Genomic DNA, 20,505 nt, shown 5'->3' on the forward strand with positions numbered 1-20,505 from the left:
AGAATGCCCCGATTTCAGAATGGAAGCAAGAAACTCTAGTACTGAGAAAAGAAAGTTGAGGCTAGAAAGACGGAGTTTACATGTGGTCATCTCTAATTCAAGGAAAGAGAAAAGACAAGTCAGTTCAGAAAGAGCAAAATACACTCAAAACAAGCCACCCTCCTGAAAAACGTGATCAAGTTTCCACACGTAGTAAACAGATAACGGCTTCCAGAAATAGGTGAAAACATTCTCCCTGGCTGCTCTGCTCACCAGGGAAGCGCATTAGATCCCGCATCAGGAGCTGAACGGCTCCGTCTCCCTTCAGAGCACAACCCTCCCCAGGAGCCTCGGCCCTTCTGGGGGGGCCACCTCCAGAGGTGGGTGTAATTTAATCCCAGGAGCTCATTCAGCCCGAGGCCTCTCTGCCGAGAGCCAACATGGACAGCCAACATGGACGCTGCCTACCGCCAGTCAGGGAGGTGTTTTCCAAAGTGTGAACACCATTTTAAAGGGAATTGCCACGAACCCGACCAAAGGAATTCCACACAGATCACTCCGCAGCCGAATTAGGCAGCCAGCGACCTGGGCCCCACCGAGATGAGGAAGGGGGTTAACCCCGTTCAGAGCCACCCCGACCACCCCCAGACACTTCCCCATTCCCCAGGGCATGGAAGACAACGCAGAGAGCACGCACCTGGCGATGGGGCTTCGGCTCACAGATCGCTTCGTGGCAAAAGGGCTGCTCGAGCGCCGTCGGCCGTAAGGGCTTGGTGACCTTCCGCTGTACGACCCGCTGCCTCTCTCGTAGCTCGAGGAGCGCCTCCTGTTATAGGGGCTTATGGACCTCTGCCGCCGGCTGTAAGGGCTGGGCGAGCGAGTGTTTGACTGGTAAGCCACAGGCTCCTTGTAGGGTGGGCTGATCGACTGTCGGCGCGAGGAGCCGCCGGGGCTCTTCCTGTAGGGATCGTAGTTACTGGATGTGTGAGAGCGGGGAGGGCTGAGATCGTACTCCTGGATGTAGGATGCTCCTGAGGGGCTGTCGTCCAATTTAGGGCTGTCGGACCATTTTCTGTGAGGACTTCTGGACTTCCGCTTCGGACTGTCAATTGTTTTGTAACTTTTTGGAGCATCCCTTTTCCGATGGCTTTTACTGCGCTCTTTGTGGCTGGACTTGAGCTCCCGATCCTTCCTGGATTTTTCCTTGTGCGCTTTGGCTGACCGAGACTCCTTGTTGCTACTCTTTGAGGACAGCGACTTTGGGTGCTCCTCGCTTTCAAGGAGCCTCTTGGAGGATCCCGATATTCTCTCCTTGGTGGACCCGGACCTGCTGGATGCCTCCAGGCTCTTTTCTAACTTCCTCTCTTTTTCCGCCTGTTTGCTCTTCATCAGCTCACGAATGCGCTTGTGCTGGTGGTGCCGGTGCTTCTGTATCCTCTCGCTCCTGTCCGCTTTCCTTTCCTCGTTCTCCCTCCTGTCCAGCTTGAGGGCCACATCATCTGAGAAGGTATCCGAATCCGAACTGATGTCATCATACTCCACCAGCGGCTTGATCATCGCGCCCAAGGGTGCCGCTGTCTCCTGGGCTGCCAGCGGTGACTCCTTGGAGTGCCTGGACTTATGCCTCTTGTGCCTGGAGGCCAGCCGGTGCCTCTCCTTGCTGTTCGAACTCCCGCTGCCAGGCGCGTGCTGCGAGGACCCCCCGCCACCCCCATCCTTCTTGCCCCCATGTCTCTCCGGATTTGGCATTCCTCCTCCACTGTGCTCGAGAGAGGGGAGGGGGGGAATCCTCCAAAACCCCCAAACTTCAAACTTCCTCACCGCCCGCTCCTCGCACCATTCACCCCGGCCTCAGCCCTCCCTGCCGCCAACACCCCCTCCTACATGGGGAGCGGGGCAGGGAGCGCGGCCCCGCGGCGCCTCGAGGCTCCGGAGGAGGCGGAAGGGGCGGGGGGGGGGGAGGGAAACGGGGACAAGAACCGGGAGGGGAGGGGGAAGGGCACCGGCCTCACCGCCTCATCCGAGGGGCCCAGGCCCGGAGGGCAGCGCCGCCGCGGGGGCGCCCCGGGAAGGCGGGGCCTGGGCCCGCGAGCCCTCCCCACCCCCTCAGCACCGGGCGCCCGGGCCGCCGCGCGGGTCCCTCAGCCGGAAGGCCCCGCCGCCGCCGCCCGCGCCCCCCTGCCCGGCCCGGCCCGGCCCCGCCGCCGCCGCCCCCCGCTCACTTCCCAAAGCGAAACGGCTCCGCGTCCAAGGGGGGCACCCGCCAACTCTCGCGAGACCCGGCCGCCTCTCGCGAGACCGCCGCCGCCGCCCCACCGGCTGCCCGCCGATCCCGCGAGACCTGGCGGAGGAGATGGGCGGGGGCGCGCGCCTCCTCTCGCGAGAGCCGGGACACCGCCTCCGCGCGCGCGCTCGCCGGCTTCCAGTGAAACTTCACTGGGGCGGCGCCGGGCGGGGACGGCGCCCGCCCCTTTCCCCCACAAATCGGGATGGAGGCGCCGCGAAGCCCCGTCACGGCGAGCCGGCCCCGGCCTCCCGCCGCTCAGTCCTCCGGGCGGAGCGTTAAGGCTGAATTCGCGGCCCGGCCCGGCTCCGCCCGCCCGGGAGGAGCGCGCTCACCGAAGCGCCGGGGCTGCCTACGGGCGGGGAACGCGCGGCGGCCCCGCGCCGCCGCCGCGGTTGAAGTGAGGGCGGGGAGGGGGTGGAGCCTGCCGCCACACGCCCCGCCCACCTCCGCGCGCGCGCGCGTGCTCCCGCCCTCTCGCGAGAGACGCGGGCGTTCTCGCGAGAGGGCGGGAGCGCCGCGCGCCCGCAGCGCAGCCGCGGCCGTCGGGATGGCGGCGGCCGCCGCCGTGTGAGGCCGGAGCGCAGCGGCCCGGCCGCGGCTCTGCCCCCCCCAGCCCCGTCCCGTCCCGTCCCGTCCCGCCCCGCTCCCGGCCCGACGCGACGCCGGCGCTGCGGCCCGCCGCGGGCCGCCCGTTCCCGCCGGCGGCATGAAGGCGGCGCCGGGCGGCGCCGAGGGTGAGTGCCGCCGGGGGGGCGCGGCTGGCGCTGAGGCTTCCCGCCGGCCCTGTGAGGAGACGGCGGGCCCCGGCGTCTCGGAGGCGCTGGCGCGGTGGTCGGCGCGGCTCAGTGTCGGGCTGGGGCTGAGGTGTCTCCCCGAAAGGCGGCGGCGGGGCCGCGGCCCGGCGGGAGGGCGAGGATCCCGCGGCCGGTGGCACCGTGCCGGGCTTTCTCCGGTGCCGTGGCTCGCTGCCCCGGCCGGGGCTCTGGGTCTTCGGTGCTGGCTGCGGGGTGGTTCCATTTTTGAAGGAAATAAAGGCGAATATTCTCGTGAGGCTCTACCTTTGCTGAGATCTGGCAGAACTCCCCCTGTCCCTGGGCTCAACGGGATCTTACCAATGTACACAAATACCGGGAGTGAGAGCGTAAAGCGGAGGGAGCCCGGCTCATCTCAGGTGTCAGCCAGAGGCCGTGGGCACAGAGCGGAAGGCAGGAGGCTCCACCTGAGCATCAGGAAAGACTTTTTCACTCTGAGGGTGCCCAAGTGCTGGCACAGGGTGCCGAGAGGTGGTGGAGTCTCCGTCCTTGGAGAGGTTCAGAAGCCGTCCGGACATGGCCCTGGACAACCTGCTGTAGGTGGCCCTGCTTGGGCAAGGGGGTTTGGACCGGGTGACCTCCAGAGATCCCTTCCAACCTCATCCGTTCTGTGATTCTAATGTAGCTGAGAGGTATAAAGCATCTGAAAGCATCTAGCAAACATTTATTTATTTCTTATGCTTGGATTTGAGGGTCAGCATTAGGTCTGTGAACTGTCCATGCATCAATAATGAAAACAAACCCTTGAAATTTTGCAGGTGAGGGCTTACAGGGTTGCATGCCGTGGCAGTTAAAATGTCGTAGATGTCTGTTTGCCTTGGACCCACTAGTGCCAATGACAGGGTTTATTTTGGCAGTGATGTCCGCTGGGATTTTTTTGACAAATGCAAGTGTAGAAAATGCTGTCTCTTAACAAAAAAAGACAAAATTATAGTACTCCTGAAACCTATGTTCTCTGTGTGCACGCGTCCAACTAGGTAGTAGGGAAAAAACTGAACCCTTTCATCTTGGAACTTTTTTAGCTAAGCTGTCCAACACTAGTTTTTTGCTTGGTCACTAGTCCTGTATCCCTTCTCTCATCAGGGAGATATTATTCATAACAGTGGAACTTTCTAAAATACACAGAAATGAGCTTGTAGAACCACGGGTAGTAGATGGGAGTCTGTGGGACATGAGAGGTGTTTTGTAAAGGCTGAGTAGGTTCTAGGTTGGTAGAGATCCGTGACCTGTCCGGTCGTCCACTGCTTCGTTATGTCCCAGTGTACGGAGCCGTGCCCTGGCTCTAGAACAGCACTGAGGAGACACCAGCCCTCGGGTTTCAAGCTAGCGTGAGTAGGAGTGCGTCTGGTCAGAGAATTTGCGACAATTGGCTATCAGACTGACTTGGTTGAGGTTTTTGGCGATGGAAGGGTCTGCGGAGATCTTCACTGTACAAGAAGGTGGAAGAGAGAACAGTGAAGGGGGATCCAGGAAATGAAGCTTAATCTCGCTTCTTTAACACAGTGTTTTCTATACTCTCCGTTTCCTGTCCTGGGGAAGCTTCCTCTTTAGACCATGCCGTTTGTATCTTCCAACAGTGCCCCGATATATTCCTGTCATGCCAGAACTTAACGTGATGGGGCCACGTCACTCAGAGTCCGTGCAGAATAGGAGCTGGGCTTTTCCCAACAGGCCCATAGGCATTTTATGGTCCTTTAGGTTTTGATAGCTTGTGTTATATCCTTAAAATTTCCTTAACCTTAAGGTCTAGGTCACAGGGATAAATCAGCAGTAAATAAATTTTTTTAAATCATATTTAGCTTAAAGGTGGAAAGTATTTTCATTACAACTGCCAAACTGTTTTATTTGTAAAACTGCAAATATTGTCTCGTTCTCTATTCTGAATATTCATTCCCCTGTCTTACAGAAACGGAGAAGCTGAATAAGATGAGTACCCTCTTAGAAAGACTTCATGCAAAGTACAACCAAAACAGACCTTGGACAGAAACCATGAAGTTAGTCCGCCAAGTCATGGTGAGAATTGTTGGGTTCTGAGCAGGAGGGTTTCTGAATTTCTTCAGCAATAATTCTGTTGTTGGTTTGTTAGATCTCTTCAAAGTGCTTTACGTTTCGATCAAGCCTTGACTTCCTCCTGGGCCAGCGTGGTTGAGGTGTGCCAGTTCTCACACCCCACAGTGTGCAGGGGAGGGAGTGATGCCCCTACCCTTTCTGTCTGGTGTGCCTTTGCCTTCCCTAATTACAGCCTCCCCCTCTACAGCCTAATTGACATGGGGCAGCTGTCAGCTCAGTGCCAGGAAAAGGCTCAAACTTGTGGTTTCAGCCAGTGCCGAGAGGCCCAAACCATTCCGCCACTTGCTGTTTCAGGATGTTGTGTTTTGTAAAGCAATTTGCTCCCCGTTCGGTGATACTCAAAACTCGGTGGTGGCTTAGTCAAACGTGGGTTTGAAATGTTCGTCTCTGGATGGGGGGAAGGAGGAGCAGGAGGCAGGGGAGAGCTACATCAAAGGCTTCTGCATATATTGTGGTGTTAAAAGTTTGCCTGTCTCGTTATTTCTCTGTTGTCTCTTATATAACTCTGAGCTTATACCTATTAAAAAGTTGCTACAGTCTGTTCTTCCAGATGAGCAAGTTGCTTAAAAGAAAATAAATCAATTGCAGGTCTGCCATTGCTACCTGCTTCCAAAATGGATACTCTTCTCCTACAGGAATCAAAACAAGGATGTAATTTTGGAATGAATTCTAATCTGCCTTTAATTACCTAAATAAACCTCACTTGACTGATCAAAAGTTGCGATAATTCCCCTTTACTGAGTGATACAAAACAAGGACGTTTTTCTTCTTTTTTCTGACTAAGGAAAAGCGAGTTGTGATGAACTCTGGGGGGCACCAACATCTGGTGAGCTGTTTGGAGACGTTGCAGAAGGCATTAAAAGGTTGGTACGTTCTGTGTGTGCACTTCACAAACTGCTTAACAGTGATGTGCTATGGAAATACTCCAGATCATAAAAGCAAGCAAGGTTGTTGCTAGCACATTTCACTGTGTTCCTAGTGCATGCGTGCTCACGTTTACATAAGCACGCTTATCTCAACGCCAGTCAGTACTAGTCAAGTTTGCCTGTATTAGTTTTATAGTCAGTGCCCATACCTGAATTGCACTTGCGGAAGAAAATCCATTCTCTCTTTGCAGTTCTGAGAACATTTGGTTTTCTCTATGCAAATTGTTCTGCCTGCATTTTGAGTACGGATAACATATATAGTTGCACCTGTGAAGGTGTGAACAGACATGGGAGGGAGTAACTAGTTGAGATCGGTTTTAGTGCTGATTCCTGGGGTTCACTAAGCCTTGTTTTTTGCTCTCTCCATCTAGTATCTTCTCTGCCTGCCATGACAGATCGCTTAGAGTCTATAGCTAGACAAAATGGGTAGGTCTTCTCCTTTATTTTATGGCAAAGGCTTTCCCTGTTTATCTGTGCACATCGTAATCTCACTGCTGGTTTGATTGTTTTTTGTGTGCATCTCATAGCAATTTTTGTTTTGTTTTGTATGTAAGCCTTGGATCTCACCTTAGTGCGAACGGCACTGAATGTTACATCACTTCAGACATGTTCTATGTGGAAGTCCAGTTAGATCCTACAGGGCTGCTGTGTGATGTCAAGGTGGCTCACCATGGAGAAAACCCCGTGGTATGTATTACTGACAAAGAGGAGGGTAATACCTTTGTGGTTTTGGAACTGCCACTTTGGCTCCCTTTTGTTTGAGCAGAGGAAATGGATTATATTTAATGTTCCGCTAGACCTAGCGTTACAGCTTTGCTGCTTATTCTGGTGGAAAGTAAAAGCCTCCATGGAGTAGCGTGTTCTTGTGGGTTAATCTGATCGATGCAGTGTACGTGTGCAAGGACCCTTTTACTGATGGTCTCTCTTTTTCTCTGAGCGGTTTTGTAACTGGCAAAATTATTTGAGGAAGTTATCGCTGTGTTTCTGGGAATTTTGTTTCTGGAGGAAGGGTAGGGAAATTAATCTTATAAAACTTAGGTCTGTGAATGGAAAGTACTAAAACGTGGAATGCTGAAAGAAAGTGGCTTTACTTCCCTTCTGCACATGTATGAGAGTTGGAACTTGCTATTTACATTGGCCTAGCCACTCTTCTGAAAACAGACCATTTTTAATATCTCTATATAAGATCATAGGTTTTCAACCTAAGGCTTCACAATTTTAAAAGTTTATTTCAAATCAGTTGTTTAAGAGGAAATAGTATTGCTTGAATTTTTCCCAGGGGGGGTTGACGAGCAGAACTAGAACCAGAGTAATGTGTAGTTGTGAGCATTGTATTGCTTCTCATGAAAAGCTGATGCTCAGAAATTTTACTGTCCTAATATTTTACAGCTGCTGTGCTGCACAAAGACTGAAATTGCTGCATTCGACATTGATATCGTTGTATGTTCTTTCCTTTTCAGAGTTGTCCAGAATTGGTGCAACATCTGAGGTGAGCAACAGGAGTTGTTTGTTGCATTTTCTGACAGGCTTCTCTTTGAAGTAGTGATCTGATGCTATTTTATGTCTGGAAACGCAAAATGTTTCATAACTGTTCCTTCCCCAGAAGGTCTGTCTACTTCTCCAGGGGATTTTCTGGCTTTGGTTCAGATACTTCTGATTCTGACTGCTGTGCATGGTATCTTGGAAGCCACAGCACAACATTCATCAGAATCCTTAAAGCTGGATCATTTAAAGATCATGTTTTGTAGCTTTCATGTAGCAAAAGTCTTTTCTTAAGTGACTTAGTATCTGTATTAAGAGAACTTTTTAAAACCAAACCTTATCTGCTATGAGTTTTAATACATGTTACTTTTTCTCCCTCTTCCTTTCAGAGAGAAAAATTTTGATGAATTTTCTAAGCATCTAAGGGGGCTTGTGAACCTGTATAAGTTGCCAGGAGACAAGTAAGTCTAGAATATGTATTATATTTATTTACAACCACGTATATAAAATTAAACAAATCTACAAGCTTTTCGTTCTGTGCTTAAATTGTCATTGTGTGTGATCCTACTGACTTCATCACCGTGGCTTGCATGTGCGCACAGTGGGTAGGGAGGATTTAATGTGGAGTGGGAATGCAGAATGAAAAGTTACAATTTGTAAATGCTCGATCTGATGGCAAGTACTGCAGCTTGTCAGCCAGCAGTTCTGTGAGTTGGATTTCATTGCACAGTTCCTTTCAATTTTTCTTATATTTGTTTTTTTCTTTCCCCCCACAGCAAACTTAAAACTAAAATGTACTTAGCTCTGCAGTCCTTAGAGCTGGATCTCTCAAAAATGGCAGGGATGTATTGGTAAGGACGCCTATATGGTTTGTTGGTTTTTGTCATTGGTTTGTTTTTTCTTAATAACACTGCATCATGTTGGCTGATTCTGATCATGCCAGGTACTGTGTACCCAGGAACTGTCCCGTCAGTGCCTGTATAGGCTGACGTTATTGCTAAGAAGTACAATGCTGAGGCTATAGGCGGCCTGTGGTAGCAGGGGAATTTTTTATATATATAATGCTCAGAGCTTTCCAAGCAATTCCTTTTTCACTGCAGAATTCAATTGAAAGAAAGTCTAAAAGGCAAAAAAAAAAAGTTTGTAACTAGATGGATCAGTGGTAACGTGTTTTACAGCAAAAAATTGAGAAACATTTGACCATCTTTCACTGCTGTAGATTCAGCGGATAAACCACCCATGCTGTAGGGAGTAAAGTAGCTTTTGTTTTGCCTATAACAGTGTGAAGTTTAAGATCGCTACCTCTGTGTGACTGAGAAGTGTGTATATTGAGCTGAAATCTTAGACTGCCGTCAGCACGTGAATTTTGGCTTCAGGTATGACCCTGGCTTGTTACAGACCTGTGATTGCCTCTCTTGCAGGCAAGCCACCAATGCAAATCCCCTCGACAAGATTCTTCACGGCAGTGTTGGCTATCTCACCCCCAGGAGTGGAGGTACCTTTGATTAACACTTAAAAAAGAAAAGAATAAAAATTACTTTGTTCAGGGTCCCCTTTATGGACATTAGGTTCACATTAACTGATGGCAGTAATGGAAAATGCTAATCAAAGTAAAAGAGGGACAAGCTGATTGAGTATTTGTAAGTCCCCTGTGATCCAGAAAGCCAGCTTTTCTTTACAAAGCCACGCACGGTAATTTTATGGCAGATGGCCATGTCTGTGTCTTTAACAGCAGAGAACAACTCTTTCAAGATGCACTAGCAGCTCTGCACAGCGTGTGCTGTGTTACAGTGCAAATAGTGCGTGGTGACAGGGGTTAATAATGATCGAGTTAACTTGTATCGTCAGGATGCCTCTTCAAAAGCTTCTCTCCCACAGGTCTCCTGATGAATCTCAAGTATTACGTCTCGCCCTATGATTTATTTGAAGATGGCACTGGAGCCCCCGTTATTTTACATGAGAACAATGGTAGGTCAGCTTTAGAAGCTAGTGTGGACTACTACTGCTTGAAGGAGAGCAGAAAGCAGAATTCCAACAGTCTAGCTCCCCTCTGCTGTCTCCCTGTAATACAGGAAAATCATAGGTTGACTTGCAGAGGACACGGGTTTAATAAGCCCATGTGTAAATGCTGCGCAGTTGACCATCTTCTTGAACCTTGCAGCTATTCTGGAGTTTGAACTGGGCTGCTACCAAGGGTGATGGGGTGACAGTCTGCAGACAGAGCCTTTTTCCTTAGGGTGAATTTCATCGTTAACATGGGATTTATTTTATTGTGGGAATACTTGTGTCTCTGCCATCTTACTGGAAAATTATTTTTTATGCATGTGCATGTATATCTGTCTCTCACTAAAATGACAAAAGCAAGCGCCAATTAAAACTGAGGCTGGTCTCGGGAAAGAAGAACGTGAAATTGTCCAAAATCATTATTTGTTTTGCTTTGTAAAGAGCATGTTACAAACTTGCAAATGTATTTGGAATCTATTTTAAGCTTTATGCGATTGGTCTACCTTGCAAAAGAAAAATAGAGCATTAGGTAGCGTAACTAGTTTGGCTGTAGTCCATTTAGTGATAAAGGTGAACGCTGAAAACTGTGCCTTGTGGAGGAAGTAAGGTATTTCCATTATAGTGATATTTAATTAATAAAGCTTGCATTGGGGCTTTTTTGTCAGCTTATGTTGTTTTTTTTTCTTGTCTCCTCTTGCAGTTCCTCGGTCTTTGGGTATGAATGTGTCAGTGACAGTTGAGGGAACCATGGCTATGTACAAACTTCCAATTGCACCACTGATTATGGGTTCGCATCCCGTTGACAGCAAAGGGTAAGCAAAGGACGTGTCTGCCCGGCCTTTCTCCGCAGCCTTGTTTAGATGCAAATTCAACATTCAGTCCTCTGTTGAAGTCAGAGTGGGGAGGTGACTGCATGATGTCAGAGCTTTATATAAAGCACTTATGTGCTGTCTTTAAGCCAAGAAATATGTATTTCAGGCATGTAATGTGCTTTTAAGGAGTGTCTTTAATTTTTAGGAAGGTGTGACAGTCTGCTTGTATTTGAGCAAACAGTAAATTGGATGTCTGGCGCTCATAGCAGAAGCCAGAGTCATGCCCTGCATCTAATAAGATCTTGTATTAACCCAATATTTCAGAACTCCGTCTTTCTCGTCAATCACCAGTGCCAACAGTGTGGATTTACCAGCTTGTTTCTTCCTGAAATTCCCACGTCCCATTCCAGTGTCTCGAGCTTTCATTCAGAAACTTCAAGGCTGCACAGGTGGGTTGCAGATCTGTCAGATACTCCCTAGGTTTTTATTAATAAACTGCTGCTAATTTTTAACGTGTGCCAGAAAAGTTTGCTCAAGGTTTTGGGCTCTGTTTTCAGTAAAACCTGGATGGGTTTCCTTTACTGGATGGTAATGCCTTCTCTGGCCCGCCATCTCTTTCTGGTTCCCAGGTGCTATCATTCTGTGCCATCTTGTTCCCTCAGGTATTCCATTGTTCGACACGCCACCAACGTTTGTACCCTTGTATGAGTTGATCACACAGTTTGAATTATCCAAGGAGGCTGATCCTCTACCTTTAAACCACAACATGCGCTTCTATGCAGTAAGTATGTTGTTACAACCAGGGCGTTATACTTGTAGATGAGCAGTTTGGGGTTTTTCATCTCTTTCCAGGTATCTTTCAAGTAGGATAAAGGAAATTGGTACAGCATTTATTCATAGGCAAAACCCATGCTATCCAAGCATTAGAATTCCAATACAGACATGACTGCAGTAATTAGGAAAATTAGGTAATGAAAAATCCATTGCTGTTGAAGTGCAGCTGCAGGAATGACAGCAGAGGTATGGGACTGAGCCTTCCTAGATTCTGTCCCTTCCTCCTGTTCGGGCTGTAATGTGTGGCTGAATGAATCACATCACTTCGGGAGAAATCCTAGTTCTTAAATTTGTCAGTGACGGATCTCCTGTTAACTTCAGAGGATTTCTCTTTTCCTCAGAAGGGATGCCATACCGTATGAAACTGTTTTAGTGGGGACAGTGAATACAGTTCGGTAGTACTACTTCTGAGGAGCTGAAATCATGTTTTGTTTGTTCAGACTGGAAGGAAAGTGTCCTCGTGGTTTGTCACTTTCAGCCAGAAAGGTGGCTTGGCGTCACTTGGATCTGGGGCCTGCTCTTTCCTTCCTAGATGTCTGTTACTGCCTTGTACCCAGCAGTAGTTGGAGTAAAGTAGAAATTGTTTGTCAGGCTCTTCCAGGACAGCAGCACTGTTACTTTCTGAACAAAGATGCTCCTCTCCCAGATGGAAGAAGCCTTCAAGGAACTCTGATTAGTAAAATCGCCTTCCAGCACCCCGGACGGGTTCCTCTCATCCTCAATTTGATCAGACATCAGGTGGCGTACAACACACTGATTGGCAGCTGTGTCAAGCGAACAGTTTTAAAAGAAGGTGGGTATCGCATCAAGTGCAATATAATGTGTGGATAATAAGAAACCCTGGGTAATTTTCCCAGGTGTAGGAATAAGAAATGAGGCCTATGCTGCTTTCCCTTTTTTTTTTTTTTTTTTTTTTTTCCTTCTGTAGAGGGTATTGAGCTGGTGCCTCTGGTTCATCTCCTGTGTTCCCTAACTTAACAGTTCCCATGTCTTTCAGATTCTCCTGGGATCCTGCAGTTTGAAGTTTGTCCTCTCTCTGACTCCTGTTTCAGTGTATCCTTTCAGCATCCTGTGAATGACTCCCTAGTGTGTGGTAAGTGGACTCAGTAAAAGCACGAGTGTGCTTACGGGAAGGATGGCAGGGTTTTCTTCCACTGTAACCAGGATTTTGATCTCTTCCAAATGCCTTCTCTCTTTTAGTGGTAATGGATGTGCAAGACTCTACTCACGTGAACTGCAAGCTGTACAAAGGGCTGTCCGATGCTCTTATCTGTACAGATGATTTCATTGCCAAAGTTGTTCAAAGGTAAGCTGGATTTTTTGTGCCACCATGCGCTCCAAATCATATAGATGAACTCTGTGTCTATCTCATATTGATCCTAGCGGTTTTGGAGCCGTTCTGTCTGTGGGTGAGTTTTGGTAGCGGTTGTTTGGAAGAGAGGAAAGCTTGGAGCCCTATTGAAAATTCCATTCCGGTCGCTGAACCATAGGTACTTATTTTTAGGTGCGTGTCTGAGGTGCCTACCTATTCATGCCTTCGCCTGTAGTTGGTTGCTTTCTAAGTCCTGTAAAATGTGGAAGTTTGTCATTTACACTGGCCTTTGATCAAGGTTCCTCCACCCCAGCCACCATTCGGAACACAGCAGAATGTTAACAGTGCGTGACACAGACCTCTTCAGGGAGAATAGCTATTTTTCCTTTCAAAACATTATAGGCTTGTCGTCCTTGCGTAGAACGTGGCATTATTATTGATTTCTACAGGGTTGCAAGAAATTAGGTTTGCCAAGCTTAGACAAAGGTTTTCTGGCAGAATCAGAGTAACAGCCCAGATTGCATCCTGTGCTTTAACTACAAGATCATGATCTGTCGGCTATTAGTTATTAGAGTTAATTGATTGATTAATTCTCCCTTTGTGATTGCAAGGCAATGCCTAAAGGCACAGTTGTCTCGTGGCTAGATAAGTGTGATGGGATAAGTGTAAATACAAGCAGGACAGCAGGGGCATTTACAGTGCCTGGACCTGTTGCTCTCTTGTGCCCAAGAGCCTTACTGCTTGCTTTACGTCTGATGAAGTTGTTAAAACCCCTTCAGTGAACATTGCTGTAGGGCAGCAAAATGCACGCTAAACCCTTTGTCTTGTGTCTTGCAGATGCATGTCCATTCCTGTCACCATGAGAGCAATTCGTAGAAAAGCAGAAACGATTCAAGCAGACACACCAGCCTTGTCCCTCATTGCAGAGACAGTAGAAGATATGGTGAAGAAAAATCTTCCCCCAGCCAGCAGCCCAGGGTATGGCATGACCACAGGCAGCAACCCAATGAGTGGTACCACTACCCCAACAAACACTTTTCCTGGGGGGCCCATCACTACTTTGTTTAACATGAGCATAAGCATGAAAGAGAGGCATGACTCGGTGGGCCATGGGGAGGACTTCAGCAAAGTGTCTCAGAACCCTATTCTCACTAGTTTGTTGCAGATCACAGGGAATGTGGGGTCTACCATTGGCTCAAGTCCAACCCCTCCCCATCACACACCACCACCAGTATCCTCACCAGCAAGCAACACCAAGAACCACCCCATGCTCATGAACCTTCTTAAAGAGAATCCCCCTCAGGATTTCTCCACTCTGTATGGGAGCAGCCCTCTCGAAAGGCAGAACTCTTCCTCTGGCTCCCCCAGAATGGAAATGGGCCCTGGGGGGAATAAGCAAAAGAAAAAAAAATCCCGCATGCCGGCCGACAAGCCCAAGCATCAGACTGAGGATGATTTCCAGAGAGAGCTCTTTTCAATGGATGTTGACTCCCAGAATCCCATTTTTGATGTCAACATGACTGCAGATACCCTGGACACCCCTCATATTACTCCAGCACCCAGCCAGTGCAGCACTCCTCCTACTACATACCCACAGCCTATACCTCACTCGCAGCCCAGTATTCAGAGAATGGTTCGACTTTCTAGTTCGGACAGCATTGGAGCCGATGTTACTGATATCCTTTCGGATATAGCAGAGGAGGCTTCCAAGCTACCCACCACTAATGAGGACTGTCCGCCCATTGGTACTCCAGTGAGAGACTCTTCTAGTTCAGGACATTCACAAAGTGCCCTCTTTGACCCAGATGTTTTTCAGACGAACAATAGTGAGAACCCGTACACAGATCCAGCAGACCTGATAGCAGACGCTGCTGTGAGCCCCAACAGCGATTCTTCAAACCATTTTTTTCCAGATGGAGTAGATTTCAATCCTGACTTGCTGAACAGTCAGAGTCAAAGTGGCTTTGGGGAGGAGTACTTTGATGAGAGCAGTCAGAGTGGAGACACTGATGATTTCAAGGGCTATGCATCCCAGGCTCTAACTACTTTGGGGGTGCAAGTCTTGGGGGCTGATGGGGGGGAAAATAAATTTAAGGGGAGCAATCAGTCCGATACGGTAGATTTTAGTATTATTGCAGCTGCGAGCAAAGCACTGGGGTCCTCTGACATCATGGAGCATCACAGTGGAGGTCAGAGCCCCTTACTGAATACAGGGGATTTAGGAAAAGAAAAGTCTCAGAAACGGGTAAAGGAAGGCAATGGTTCTGGAAGTAACATGGCAGGTCCCGGGATAGACGGGAAGCCAGGGAAGCGCAGCCGGACGCCATCCAGTGATGGTAAAAGTAAAGAGAAACTTCCAAAGCGGAAAAAGCAGGAGACAGATGGGAAATCTCCATCTCACAGTTCATCAAACAGGCCTTTCACGCCACCAGCAAGCACAGGCGGGTCCAAATCTCCTGGGAGTTCAGGCAGATCTCAGACTCCTCCTGGTGTAGCTACTCCTCCTATTCCAAAAATAACCATTCAGATCCCAAAAGGAACAGTGACTGTTGGCAAACCGTCTTCACATGGCCAGTATACAAGTAGTGGCTCTGTCACCTCCTCCAGCAGCAAAAGCCATCATAGCCATTCTTCCTCCTCCTCCTCTTCTTCCTCCTCTTCAACCTCAGGCAAAATTAAAAGCAGCAAATCAGAAGGGTCTTCTGGCTCAAAGATGAGCAGCAGCCTCTACTCAAGCCAAGGCGGCTCCAGTTCAGGGCAGTCCAAAAGCTCAGCTCAGTCGGTGGGAAAGCCTGGATCCTCCCCCATCACCAAACATGGCCTCAGCAGCGGTTCTGGAAGTACCAAGATGAAACCTCAAGGAAAGCCATCATCACTTATGAACCCTTCCATGAGTAAACCAAACATCTCTCCATCTCATTCTAGACCCTCAGGAGGTTCTGACAAGCTTGCTTCTCCCATGAAACCTGTCCCAGGTACTCCCCCATCATCTAAAGCAAAGTCACCTATCAGTTCAGGTTCTGGAGGCTCCCATATGTCTGGGACCGGATCAAGCTCAAGTATGAAATCGTCTTCAGGAATGGGATCCTCTGGGTCTATGTCACAGAAACCGCCTCCTTCATCAAATTCTTCGACGGCATCTTCATCTTCCTTTTCATCCAGTGGGTCTTCCATGTCTTCATCTCAAAACCAGCATGGAAGTTCCAAAGGCAAGTCCCCAAGCAGAAACAAGAAGCCATCTCTGACTGCAGTCATAGACAAACTTAAACATGGGGTTGTCACTAGCGGGCCTGGTGGAGATGACCCAATGGATGGACAAATGGGGCCAAGTTCCAATTCCTCAAGCCATACTATGTCCTCCAAACACAATATGTCTGGAGGTGAGTTCCAGGGCAAACGTGAGAAGAGTGACAAAGAGAAATCTAAAGTCTCTGTTTCTGGAGGATCTGTTGACTCTTCCAAGAAGACTTCAGATTCCAAAAACGTTGGAAGCACTGGAGTGGCCAAAATTATCATCAGCAAACACGATGGTGGTTCCCCGAGCATTAAAGCCAAAGTAACTTTGCAGAAACCTGGGGAAGGAGGGGGGGATAGCCTCAGGCCTCAGATGGCTTCTTCCAAAAGCTATGGGTCCCCTCTAATCAGTGGATCTACTCCAAAACATGAACGCTGCTCTCCCAGCCACAGTAAGTCACCAGCATACACTCCCCAAAACATAGACAGTGAGAGTGAGTCAGGCTCTTCCATAGCAGAGAAATCCTATCAGAACAGCCCCAGCTCTGACGATGGCATTAGGCCTTTGCCTGAATATAGCTCAGAAAAGCACAAGAAGCACAAAAAAGAGAAGAAAAAAGTGAAAGACAAAGACCGGGACAGAGATCGGGATCGAGATAAGGACAGAGACAAGAAGAAATCTCACAGCATGAAGCCAGAGAGCTGGTCTAAGTCCCCAATTTCGGCTGACCAGTCTCTCTCCATGACGAGCAGTGCTATCCTTTCGGCTGAGCGACCGTCCCGGGCTAGCCCCGAGTTTTTGATCGGGGAAGAAGACGACGATCTCATGGATGTTGCTCTAATTGGCAATTAATTTTCTTAGCGTCTTTAAAAGATGAGCTGTACGCCGGACCTGCGGGTTCTAGAGATTGAAGGAAAGGAACTGTTCATTGCGAACCTGCCACGCCGATTTTTACAGGGTGTGTTTGAAGAGGAAAAAAAAAGTATTTCCAAGGATCTCCAAAGTCCAAACAGCGTGAGCGCCAGCAGCTCGCGCAGCAAGCTGGGTTCCTGACTGCGGCCTTCATCCTGCGGACACTTACACTCATTCTTAATTTATAAGTATTAATAGCCCCATTAGAGTTAATGGGTATAAAGCTAAGAGTGTGTGTAAGTGTGGGAGCAGCCCCCAAAGCGGTGCAAACAGAAACATAGGCTATTCTGGGAGAGTCCGAGTTCCTCTGCCCCTCTTCCCATTCAGAATAAGTTGCTTTTGGTTTTAGGAAGTTTTAAACTCATTCTTTTAGGGCATGTTTTAGGGTTGGGTTTTATTCTTTAAAAGGGTGGTCGGAAGGGAAAAAAAAAAAAAGTTTTTTAATTTATTTTATTTTTGTGGCATTTCTTCATTCAATGCCTGGTTCAGGGCGGTGCTGAGGACCTTCATCTTCCTCTGGTATGAGCTGCTCTGCAGAATCGGGCACGGTGTTCTGATGGCTGTCAGGATTTTATTCCAGGTCACGGTGATGAAGGATTGCTGTCTTATGTTTGCCTTCCCTTTCATTTTAGCTATTTATTTACGTCCATATCTGAATGCCTTGTGCTGCTTGTTTTCACGCAATCTCTGTTGTAATCGTATGATGTGGAGCCCAAAGGGACTTGGGAATTTGGGTGGAGCCCGTGGATTTGGGCAGCTCTGCGCCGAGCTGTAGCTTTGGTGAAGCTGGTGAAATTCTGGCACGCGTTGGAGCGAATCTAAACGGAAAAGGGACTCCGCTGTCTTCGTCTGAGCGTTGCTTCCTTGCACGCCCAGCAAACAGAGCTTCCCCAGGATCCCCCGATGCTGCATCTGCCAAGCCATGGACTGTAAGCCGCACACGTCCCCGTCCCGCGGGCGCTTTAGAGCCACCCTTAATTTATCCGCCACGAATGCTTCCATTAATGTCGACAGAACAGCCAGCGCGCGCTCACGGTTCCAAACGGGCCTCGTTTTTGCGGTCTCTTTCTGTTGCTGAAGCCCTTCAGGGTTTCATTTGGGTTTTTGCTTTCTGTCTTTTAACTTGCAGCGCGCTTCTCAGATAGTAATTCTGGTAATGCCCGCGGGCCTTGCCCTCTCTGGGAGGTGTTAGCCTGGCAGCGCGAGTCAGCCGTGTCCTGGTGTTAGCACTGGCACCGCTGGAAAAACAGACCCCAACCGGCTCGGCGGGGATGGGAGTTGCAGCAGGAGCAGCGACTTCCCCAAGAGATGGATTTTCCCCTTTTGGCTGGAATTCAGAGCGTGACGTGGGCATCCTTGATGGCCTCGCCTCGCGGTCCCTGAAAGGAAAAGAGACTCGGGAGAGCGTTTGATTTTTCAAAGCAGTTAAATCTGATTCGCTGCAGAGGAACGTGGGCAGAGGAGAGTTCTGCGACACATCTCCCTTGGAATTACGTGCTGGGGAGAGTCCTGCTCCCCTTGGATTTTCCTGTTGATTCCTGGAGGCCAGGATTTCCCCCGTGGGAACGAGATCATGCTTTGCGTTTGGGGATGCAGTCTGGAAAGGTGTCAAGGATTTAAGGTTCTTTTCAACCCCTGAGATTTCCAGTCCTGCTGACGGTCGGAGCCCAGGCGAGCTCTTTCTTTCCTGGCTCGTGCAAAGCCGTAGCAAGGCCAATGTCTTTCCAGTAGGCTGGCAGCTGCTCAGTGAATTGTAGGGATTTTTCACCTCTCCCTCGTGCCTGCAGCGTAATTCCAGGGCTCCTGCAGAGTGTGGGAGCCTGAATTTCTCCAAAGCCCCCCCGGGCTCCGGAGAGCTCGCCCTTGTATTTTCCACCGTTTGCTCCCGGGGCTCTGCGTAGCGGAGCTTCTCCCGCAGCGCTGCTCCCATCTTCGTGTGCCGAGACGCCAGGGAAAGAGTCAATAAAGTCTAAACCTGGAGCAAACGGCGTCATCTTACGCAGCGTCGGAATCGCGTGACGGGGGTGTCTGTGAGGAGGGGTAAGGAACACAATGCCAGATGAATTTCTCTCCAGGCCCGGCTGCGGGGGCTGCAGCGCGGAGGTGATGCCTCTTCGGGCTCCAGCAGGTTGTCGCCTGCGTTTGTGCCGCCCTTCTCTTTTCTTAGTTTCGAGTTGGTTCGTTTTACAAAAGCCGCTTGATCCCCGCTGGGTCCTGCGAGGGCATAAACAGCCGTCGGAGAGAAGCGCTCTTCACGCCGCGTCGGGGCTGGGCGTTTCACGGACCGGTCGTTACTCGGAGCCGTGTTTTACCGGTACGAAACGCAGCGGAGCTTGGAAGGAAACGCCGTTTGCCTTCACAGCGCACGCAAAAAGGCGTCGTAAAGGAGGGAGCTGCGCGCGTTCCCTTCCCCGCTCGCCCGGGACCAAAGTCCGACATCCCGAATTCCCCTGCGGAAGGCGGCATCGCCCTCGCGGGCAGAGATGGCGGGAACAGTTCCCGCGCGGCCCAAGCGGTGCGAGAGGGAGAGGCCGGAGCCGGGCGCACGCCGCCGCCGTCGCCGCGCCGAGGGCCGAGGCGGAGGCCGCCGCAGGCGCCGCGCCCTGGGAAGGCTTCGGGCTCCCGCCAGAGCTTGTATGGTGAAGATGTTTCTGCGGGAGCCCGGCGATGCAGCGTTGGGTGTGGGAAAGAGCGAGGCTGGCGGCGAAACCAAAGCCGAACCTTTTCCCCCCGGGCGGTGAAGTCGATGCGGGGTGGAAAGAAAACGGCTCTGTCCGGCCTGGGGTGACGTCAGTGCCTGCGGAAATGGGCGTGTGGCGTCACGGCCCCTCGGCCGCGGGGAGCAGAGTCCCGGGAGCTCGGGGGGGGGGGGGGGGGGGGGGGCGGGTCCCGCGCCACGCTTGATTTTCCCGCGGGAATGACGTCCTGGTGACGCCACGCCAGCCCGGGCCGTGATTGGCATCACCATGACGTTGGCGGGGGGGGGGGGAATGGAGAGATATGCTAATCCTTGGCTTCCCATTGGCTGCCGGCCTCCGTAGGGTGGGGCTTGCCCCCCATCATCAGGAGTCCCATACGGGGGAGGACACTGGGGGTACCCCCCCATGGACAGCCGGGGGGGGACAGCACCCAGGGACCCCCCCGATATCCCAGGGGAGGGTCTGCGCTCATGCCCCCCCTCGCCCCCTGGGGGGGGGGCAGCACCCATAGACACCCCGTTTGCACGAGATCCGCATGATGGGGAACCCCCGGGGGGAGGCCGGCGGGGAGGGGCGGGGGGTGCTCAGGGTGGGACGGTGGCGGGGACCCCCCAAAAACCGGGGGTGAAGCCTCGGGGCAAAGCCTGGGGCAAAGCTGCGGGGCAAAGCTCTGACCTGGAGTCCCGGTCCAGCCCCAGCCCAGCCCGGCAGGCGCTGAGCCCCCGCGCATCCCCCCTGCAGCCGCAGCAGTGGCTGCACCAGCGCCGCTTCTCCGCCTGCGCCCGCCTCTTCGCCACCTTCGCGGGCGAGGCCGCGGGCAGCTCGGGGCCGGGGCGGGGGCAGAGCCGGCCCCCGCGGCCGTGCCCCCCCCCCTCCCCCCGAGCCCCCCGTCCGCAGGCGCCGACCTGCGGGAGCTCTCCCGCGGGGACCCGACCCGGATCTGCGGGGCCCCCGATGGCAGCCGCCTCCGCAACGCGCTGCCGGGCAGGTGGGCTCGGGCATCCCGCGGGGCACCGAGGGACCCCCCCCCTTGCCAGGGAGCCCCGGGAGCCTCCGCGGTGCCGGCAGGGCCCGTCCGGAGCCCGCGCCCCCCGCCGGCCCCCTCTCTGCCTCCGCAGGTGCCCCCGTCCCCGGCTGGCCC

At 51.2% G+C, this 20,505-nt stretch overlaps 2 protein-coding genes across 5 annotated transcripts in view; one reads left to right on the plus strand and one right to left on the minus strand.

The window, feature by feature from the left end:
* Positions 1–2,143, minus strand: part of CDK12 (cyclin dependent kinase 12) — a 30,368-nt gene extending 28,225 nt beyond the window's left edge. For 2 of the 3 annotated variants that reach the window (XM_075523295.1, XM_075523293.1), the window contains exon 1: positions 677–2,143. In XM_075523295.1, the coding sequence (XP_075379410.1) occupies positions 677–1,728 (1,052 nt within the window). In that variant the 5' untranslated portion in view covers positions 1,729–2,143. The remainder of the gene's footprint in view (positions 1–676) is intronic. The other variant, XM_075523296.1, reaches the window with a different exon arrangement.
* Positions 2,144–2,750: 607 nt separating this feature from the next.
* MED1 (mediator complex subunit 1) lies at positions 2,751–17,118 on the plus strand. 2 transcript variants are annotated; one of them, XM_075523292.1, is made up of 18 exons: positions 2,751–3,000; positions 4,985–5,091; positions 5,933–6,011; positions 6,446–6,500; positions 6,629–6,761; positions 7,535–7,563; positions 7,946–8,017; positions 8,333–8,407; positions 8,978–9,051; positions 9,435–9,524; positions 10,261–10,372; positions 10,697–10,821; positions 11,035–11,153; positions 11,798–11,999; positions 12,204–12,299; positions 12,407–12,512; positions 13,356–13,496; positions 13,674–17,118. In XM_075523292.1, the coding sequence occupies exons 1-18, from the start codon at positions 2,973–2,975 to the stop codon at positions 16,603–16,605; spliced, it is 4,575 nt and encodes a 1,524-aa protein (XP_075379407.1). In that variant the 5' UTR covers positions 2,751–2,972; the 3' UTR covers positions 16,606–17,118. The 2 variants fall into 2 exon arrangements, with proteins under 2 accessions (XP_075379407.1, XP_075379406.1); XM_075523291.1 differs by having other exon boundaries at positions 2,752–3,000; positions 13,356–17,118.
* The last annotated feature ends 3,387 nt before the right edge of the window (positions 17,119–20,505 follow it).

Source organism: Mycteria americana, chromosome 22 (genome assembly GCF_035582795.1).
Source record: "Mycteria americana isolate JAX WOST 10 ecotype Jacksonville Zoo and Gardens chromosome 22, USCA_MyAme_1.0, whole genome shotgun sequence".
Taxonomy (NCBI): domain Eukaryota; kingdom Metazoa; phylum Chordata; class Aves; order Ciconiiformes; family Ciconiidae; genus Mycteria; species Mycteria americana.

What these genes read in the sequence shown, in the direction of transcription:
- MED1 (XM_075523291.1), top strand. Translation starts at nt 2,973, where the DNA reads ATGAAGGCGGCGCCGGGCGGCGCCGAGG. An exon ending in GTTGCAGAAGGCATTAAAAG is followed by an intron (nt 6,012 to 6,445) that starts GTTGGTACGTTC and finishes CTCTCCATCTAG; the next exon opens with TATCTTCTCTGCCTGCCATG. An exon ending in GAATGACTCCCTAGTGTGTG is followed by an intron (nt 12,300 to 12,406) that starts GTAAGTGGACTC and finishes TCTCTCTTTTAG; the next exon opens with TGGTAATGGATGTGCAAGAC.